Source organism: Camellia sinensis, chromosome 1 (assembly GCF_055761805.1).
Source record: "Camellia sinensis isolate YWXY chromosome 1, ASM5576180v1, whole genome shotgun sequence".
Lineage (NCBI taxonomy): Eukaryota > Viridiplantae > Streptophyta > Magnoliopsida > Ericales > Theaceae > Camellia > Camellia sinensis.
Window position 1 is genome coordinate 176,231,356 of NC_138961.1, and position 8,401 is coordinate 176,239,756.

The following is an 8,401-nucleotide window of genomic DNA, read 5'->3' on the forward strand; positions in this document are numbered from 1 at the left end:
AAATTGATATAAAATCTAAATTAAAAATCAAAATCGAACTAATTAAGATTATAGGGACTAGAATAATACTAATTAAAATTATATAGACCAAAATAATATAAGAGGTAAAATAAATGTATTACAAATATAATTTGCCATAATTTTTTATAAATAATTTTATATGGAAAAGTTTGGATCCTAGAATTAGGGTCCGAGAATTTACTCAAAATGGATATATGTAATGGAGATTAAATTGATAAAGTGTGAAATTTACGAGTCAATTGATTATTGTTTCTCGATAAATCCTGGATAAATAATTTTAAATTTGTAGTATTGCTGATTTTATAAATTACATCAAGTATCAGCAAACTTGTATGAGTATAAATATCAAACATTGCAAACAAAAACTTCAGCAAAACAAGCAATCAAGTTCTTGGCGGGTGTTTGCCAAAGTAAAAGAAATAAGGCATAACCCATTTCAGTTAATTTAGAGTTCTGAGAGACCTGCTTGGTTGTCAGGAAAATTGAAGACATGGTTGAGCCAAGAACTCTGATGAGATTATTCCTGACTCTATGCCTATATGTATCTCTAGCTACCATTCCATTTGCAGAGGCCAGAATTCGACATTACAAGTGGGAAGTGAAGTATGAATACAAATCTCCAGATTGCTACAAGAAACTGATGATCACCATTAATGGAAGGTCTCCTGGACCAACAATCATGGCTCAGCAAAACGATACAATCATTGTTGAGCTCAAGAACAGTTTGTTGACTGAGAATGTTGCGATTCATTGGCATGGGATTCGGCAGGTAATATAAATAGCCTGATTCGTATTGTTTTTGTTTTCTTGTTTTTTGTTTTCGTATTTTTGGAAACAAAAGCGATTGTATATTTTAAAAACATCCAGCTTTTACATTTTTGTGCAAAAAAGTTTTGGAAACAATAATATTTGGTTGTGTTTTCAGAAATAAAACTAATGAGATGTTCGAAAACACACATCATTTTCAATTTCCTTCGAAAAGAGTTTTTGAAATTTTGAAGATAATTTTTTGGTATTTCGTAAAAAGTTGATTTTTTTTTTAAAAAAAAAATTTCTGAACAAATTTCAGATAAATATGTTTTCTGTGTTTTTCAGAAAAATGAAAACACAACTAAAACAGTTTTATGTTTCAAAAAGTTCTTTAAAAGGTTGATTATTTTCAGTTTTTTTCCCAAAAACAGTTTCCGTAGCATTTTGTTTTTAGATTGGGTGTTTCCACAACTTATTTTCGAAGTTTGGCTGAGTTTTTAGAACCTTTTTTTTTTTTGAAAAATTAAAAAATAATTTAACAAAAATAAACTCCAAGAAAGGTATTTTGAATTTGTAAAAATTATTCTACCATATGAAAAAGAAAAAATCATGCGAAAATATTTTTTGTCAAACTAATTTTTAAAAATTAAAAAATATAGATATTCTGAAAATTCAACCAAATAGCATTTCTAAAAAATAAAAGGGTAAATTACATTGACATGACACCCCTTGAGATTTGCTTTTAATACATGTATTTCTTCACATTCTAGAAATTACATCTCTCTCCTTAAGATTTAAACTTCTATTATAATTTAATCTTTCTGTTAGTCAACCGTTAAGTCAACTAATGGAAAAAATTAATGTAAGAAATTAATTTTTAAAATGCCTATTTTATCCTTGTTTGCATATATAAAATTGACAAATAAATTACTGTTTAAGAAAATTTTATATGCTTCAGTTGTGATATTTGGTTATAACGCATTATGGTGTTAGTTATAACTATTGATTATAATATTATTTTATTTATGATTCAAAAGGTATTTAGTTATACCTCATGTGATGTTTCATTATAACTATTTTTTTTAGTTATGATTGAAAATGATCTAATTATAATATCGACAATGCTACGTAGCTCAAATTTTGTGGCTCAAAAGTGGCTCAAATGGCCAAAACGACGTCGTTTTGAGTACAGAACAACACAAAAATGGCCAAAACGACGTCGTTTTGGCCATTTGAGCCACTTTTGAGCCACAAAATTTGAGCTACGAGACATTTTCCTTATAATATTTGTGATAATTAACATCACAAAAGCTTGTGTACCATAGCATTACCTTAATGTTTAATAGTATAATAATATATGTATTAGTATTAAATGAATTTTTGTAAATCCTTACCGATTTTCTTTAGTCATCTAGTAATTTTTTTTTAAAAAAAAAGGTTTTTTTATTTATTAAGAGTAAAATAGCCATTTTGAAAAATTAATTTATTATATTAGTTTTTTCCGTTAGTTGACTTAACTTGACTAACGGAAGAATTAAATTGTAATTAAAATTTAAACCTTAGGGAGGGATATATAATTTTCAGATATTGAAGATACTACTTATATTAAAGACAAACCTCAGGGTGCCAGTGTAACTTACCCAAAATAAAAACAGAAAATGAAAAGTCTAACCACTTGGTAATGATATGATTGTTGATTTATGCATATGTGTTTGTTTGTCTGATTGATTTGCAGATTGGTACACCTTGGTTTGATGGAGCAGAAGGTGTTACTCAATGTCCAATTGTGCCTGGAGACACCTTTGTATACAAATATGTTGTTGATAGGGTAAAGCCTTAAAAACCTCACTATATTCCCTAAAAACAATTGTTAAAACAACTACACAGTTCTATATACTGCAAATTGTGTTTTAAATTTGAATTCGGAATTGAACGATATATGCAGCCTGGAACATTTCTGTACCACGCACATTATGGTATGCAAAGAGTTGCTGGGCTCTATGGATCGATTCGTGTTGCGCTTCCAGATGGAGAATCGGAGCCATTTTCTTACGATTATGATCGGAGCGTCATCCTCCAAGACTGGTACCACAAAAGCACATATGAACAAGCCACTGGCCTATCTTCCATACCCTTTGGTTGGGTTGGAGAGCCTCAGGTATTTTTTACAAACTTCACCATCCTTAAAACATTATATGTCACTGTTTTTAGCCATTGTTTGCCACCATCAATTGTGTGCACCGAGTTTCAGCAAATTCTTTGTAAGATATAATTAAGGCAAACATATGTTTTGTGTCGGCACAAACGATGACTAACCCCGAGCACCCTATGATACACAAATATGAACATGTTTTGAAATTCTATGTCTACAAAAAATATATTGTCTGCATTATAAACGATAAAATACACTTATCTCTAAAGTATGCGCGTCTAAAACGTTCCAAATTTTAATTTTGTCAATTTTGTCGCAGAAGTTTTCAATTTGAGTCAAATTAATTCAATTTCAAACGACCATTTAAATTATTTTAACAAAATAATTATAAATTTCAACTATGATTCTTAAAATATACTTTTCTGTAATTTTTTTGTCAATTTCGTCTCTCAATATTGTAAGGTTATGGCTCATCTTTTTCATCAATATTTCAGAACTAAATTGACAAAATTTAAAAAATTTAGGGACAGAAATGATATAGAACATATACTTTAGGGACCATATTTGATCATCATTTTGTTTACGTTTTAGGTATGTTTGAAATTGGACGAAATTGAGTCATTGAAAATTTTAATGAGTAAAGTGACACAATAATTTAAAAACATAAATGTATTTTATCCTCTTGTACAACTTAGCATGAAAGATTATAATGGTCATATGTATACATGTGTTAATGGTACTCCTATTGAATTGCAGTCACTTCTGATACAAGGAAGAGGAAGGTTCGATTGCTCTACACCCGGCATAGAAGCCGGTCTTTGTAATGCGACGAATCCTGAATGCTCTCCCTATGTTATCACTGTAGTTCCTGGCAAAACTTACAGACTAAGGATCAGTAGCTTGACTGGTCTATCTGCCCTCAGTTTCGAAATAGAGGTACAAAAATACACGTCAAATTTATTTGATGTTTCATTCAAAGACTATGTTAAGTCATTACTAATGTATTTTGTTTCTAATGCAGGGTCATAATATGACTGTTGTGGCAACGGATGGGCACTATGTTGAGCCCTTTGTTGTGAAAAACCTCTTCATTTACTCCGGTGAGACGTACTCTGTGCTAATAAAAACCGATCAAGACCCTTCAAGAAATTACTGGGCTAGTTCAACAGTGGTTAGCAGGAACAGGACAACCCCAAATGGTTTAGCCATTTTCAATTACTATCCGAACCATCCTAGGAAGTCCCCGCCCACGGTCCCACCCCCTGGCCCTGCCTGGAATGATTCGGCCCCTAGGGTGGCTCAAAGCCTCGCGATCAAGGCTCGACAAGGTTACATTTACCCTCCTCCCCAGACATCGGACAGAGTAATTGTCTTACTCAACACACAAAATAAGTTCAATGGTTATTTCCGGTGGTCTGTCAACAATGTCTCCTACAACCTCCCTCATACCCCATATTTAATCGCGCTTAAAGAGAATTTAAAGCACGTTTTCGATCAAACTCCACCTCCGACCGGTTATGACTCTCTCAACTATGACATTTATAGTCCCCCCCCAAATCCAAATGTTACTACTAGCAACTCCATCTATAGGTTGCAATTCAATTCAGTGGTGGACATTATACTTCAAAATGCCAACTCATTGAGCAATCACACTAGTGAGACACACCCTTGGCATCTCCATGGGCATAATTTTTGGGTCATGGGTTATGGGGTGGGTAAGTACGATATGGTTAATGATCCAAAGAAGTACAATTTGGTTGACCCAATAATGAAGAACACGGTTCCCGTTCACCCATACGGGTGGACCGCATTGCGGTTTCGGGCCGACAACCCGGGTGTGTGGGCCTTCCATTGCCACATAGAGTCTCACTTCTATATGGGTATGGGGGTTGTGTTTGAAGAAGGGATAGAAAAGGTTGGGAAATTGCCAACATCCATTATGGGCTGTGGTGATACCAAAGGCTTCCACAGACCATAGATACTGTGAAAGTTTCCGAAAAAAATTTTATTTGAAAAAATTATTTTTCAAAGAAACACGGACTGATTATACAATCTAAAATATTTCAATCTAAGCATGTTGTTATTAGTATCTTACTAAGCGATCAAAGTGTCTCGCCTCCAAAGTGATTCACCTTGCACCCTCTTGCTTTTATTTTTGTGTGTATTTTTCTACACATCTTAAAAATTTTGATGGCTAATTTTTGTATATATATACACAACATGATAGAGTTTGTATGTTGGTGGGATCCTTAGGATCTCTATCTTTTGGTTGTGGATAAAATAAAAGATGTATCTTTTATTTTGAATTTGCAGGATACAACTTATTCAATTTTTTATTTAATTATCTTTTAAATAGATAATATAGAACTTTCACTAATTATAATAATGTCCATCAACACATTACAATTAAACCCCTAAAAGTAGAGAATTACAAGTGAGGCTCTTTCTTACAATTGGTCACAAACTTCCTTCTATCAAACTGTATTCCACATGAGCTACTAAGTATAGACAAATTTATCACTATCAAAAATCCTAACTCATGTAGATGAATTCTAAATTTTTCCTTATTCTAATTGGACCCCAAAAGAAAATTTCAAAAATAATACTTTTATAATTATACTTGTACAAATAAAAATATTTTTTTGAAAAAGTTATCGGCCGGTTTTCTTTTGGTCCAACGTTACTAGAAAAAATTACTTGAATATACTTTCTCACTTTGAGAATGGTGGATTCCATGTTAAGCACCTATATAAATCAATTACCACTCACATAACCCAAGATGTCCGTGTATAGCCTTTGGTTCGGTGTCACCGATTGATAATATCAAAGTTAAATGAATAGTAAATTAATTTATACAAGCCTTTCAGGTCAAAGGAAAATAAGTGCATTGTAATAGAACTACATTTTAAATTGATAATGATCATTCCATAGGTGTTCTCAAAATCGATAATGTTCATTGCATGTTCTTATTGCATAGCACCCACCTATTTGCCTAAGGTCACTACCTCTATGATGGAGTTAATCGTTCTATCGTATAGCAACAAAACATGTGTAGGCCATAGTAGTGCAACGCCGTATCAACACCCATAGCCTAGAACATTAATTGGGTCTACAAGGCACCGAAAAATCATAACTCCTACATTTTGGTTCATTAACTATTAGCATATTTTTTTATAATGTTACCCAAGGGACCTTATCTTCACATCACATGTAATATTAAATATAACAATACCCAAAATAATATACAAAAGTGAAAAATACAACGCCAAGCAATTTATTTAATCAGTTAATAAAGTCAACAAATTGATTTTTGAGGGTATAAATGCTAACATTCTCCCACTTGCACTCAAAACCAATTACATATGTATTTAATACCCATCATCTCCAAGTGCTTCTCAAAAACCTTTTGAGTTAAGGGTTTTGTGAAAGGATCTGCAACATTTTCAGCTGATGCAATATTTGCTATTGACATATCTCCTGTATGGGTGATATCACATATCAAGTGAAATCTACGCTCACTGTGCTTTGTCCTTCGATGAGCCCTAGGCTCAATAGCATGTGTTGTAAATCATAGTATTATAATGCAACGGGAAAAACATTTAGATCATACCTTTAGGTTGTAGAACCTCGCGGGTAAATCACGTGCTTCCAGAATCTAAACAACGAACCCAATAGTGGAGTGATATTACAAAATGAATGTCACCCACATAAGTCACAGTGCAAAATGGCTTGATCGTTGTTTAACGGGAGAGAGTCGGAGAGAGAGTCTGGGAAAAAAGGTTATGGGTAAAAATCACAAAACGTATCTGATATACGTATTTGATATATCAATATATTATCTAAAATATATAATCAGATATATAACCATATAATCTATTTATCCATCTATCCATATCTATTGATATGATAGATATAGATATCCTGAATGGTTATCCAAATAAGTTTTGAATTCAAATTCAAACTTACATGGATAAGTTTCAAAAGGTTCAGGTTCAAAAAGTTCAAAGGGTCATGCCACATGGGCGCCCAATTTCTAACATCTCTCACTCGCACATGAGTTGGCACGGCACTGCCACATCTTTATCTCAATCTCTCCAAAAATGAACAATCTCATACTAGCCAATACACCGTGCAACTGTTAAGAATACTTGCATGTGGGAGCTCTATACTAGAAACTCAAAATGACCCATCATAGAGACATCAACCCAAAAAGAACAGAAATAGTGTCTTATATACCCCAGACTCATCTAATTACGCCGGTCCAAAAAAATCTCTAATCCCTCAAAAAGAGCATGTTTGACTCTCTCAATTCTTGCAATATATTCACACTCAATCCGCCTCTCATATAGAGCGATGTGAGTTACCGGCAGTGAATATACAACAGTGGTGTAATACTAGATGATCTTTCCTTTGCCCTCATGCTATTTAGTTTAGGAATGACCACTTTCCCAGTGATGTCCCTTAAGGCCGAATCATACATGACCGCAGGCAACATACCAAAGTAGTAGAACATCAACCCCTTACCTTATGAAATAGTCAAAATTCAGAAAAAGGTACATAAATGAAAGTCATATCAATAATGACATGTAAGACTCACAAGGTGAGGAAACATGGATCCATTCTCTCACTTCATTACTCGGTCGCTAAGCACATATAGTATGAATACTTGTTACGGTGAAGTAACTCTTCCAAAAGAGTGACGTCATACTTGATACACCATACAGATATTAGTCTAGTCGCTTTCTAGCGCGTAACCTGAATTCTCTATTTGCTTGCCTTCCAGGCGCCAAATGAGATCTCGCATCTGGCTAATCATAACAAGCACAACATGGAAAGTGGGTACTAACACCCATGTTTGGTCCTTAACACGACCTCATCTTGGTTGTAACCAAAGCGACATGCATAGTGTATAATCTAAGCCTCTCTTGGCTCCAAATAAAAAATAAACCACTAGTCTCATCCTTGCTCGCACCCAAGCGCCAAGGGCAATTGCTCGTGTGAGTAAGCCAATCTTGCCTGCTGACATCATCATCTGCTAATCATTATGACGCAGACTATAATAGTGTCAACATCCCATCATCTCACAACAAATAGGTGATCGATCAAAAAAAAAAAAAATATGACCACAGCTTGCGCAATTCTTGATTCCAAACATAAGCCTTATCAGCACCTCTTGCGATAAGCATATACAATGGAATCCTCCATGTGTGCCTCACATGAAGTGATTCAAGATCACTACCTCTTGCGAAATAACCTCTCTAAAGATATTTTGGTGACCAATTTGCGTTCATTCTTGATGCGCCCAACTAGCGCATTGAATCTTACAAGGAGCAAATTAATATACTACTAGTAAAGCATTCTATCCACAGTCTAATGAGCAAGGTCAATGTCTAAACAACTCAGTTGACCATTTACCAAAGATAACACTTATCATGCTGAATACGCCCATATAGCGTACTTTAGGCTCCCACAACAAAG

General features: G+C 33.9%; 1 protein-coding gene across 1 annotated transcript; it reads left to right on the top strand.

Annotated features, from left to right (window-relative positions):
* Positions 1–234: 234 nt before the first annotated feature.
* Positions 235–5,229, top strand: LOC114320510 (L-ascorbate oxidase). Its single transcript, XM_028267582.2, has 5 exons — positions 235–790; positions 2,507–2,599; positions 2,717–2,929; positions 3,680–3,859; positions 3,945–5,229. Exons 1-5 carry the CDS (start codon positions 512–514, stop codon positions 4,899–4,901), a joined length of 1,722 nt encoding a protein of 573 aa, XP_028123383.2. The 5' UTR covers positions 235–511; the 3' UTR covers positions 4,902–5,229.
* Positions 5,230–8,401: the final 3,172 nt, after the last annotated feature.

Bases quoted from the DNA above. Each gene is read 5' to 3' on its own strand.
- LOC114320510 (XM_028267582.2), top strand. From the start codon at position 512: ATGGTTGAGCCAAGAACTCTGATGAGATTATTCCTGACTCTATGCCTA. The intron at 791-2,506 runs GTAATATAAATA...ATTGATTTGCAG, and splicing joins ATTGGCATGGGATTCGGCAG to ATTGGTACACCTTGGTTTGA. The intron at 3,860-3,944 runs GTACAAAAATAC...TTTCTAATGCAG, and splicing joins CCCTCAGTTTCGAAATAGAG to GGTCATAATATGACTGTTGT.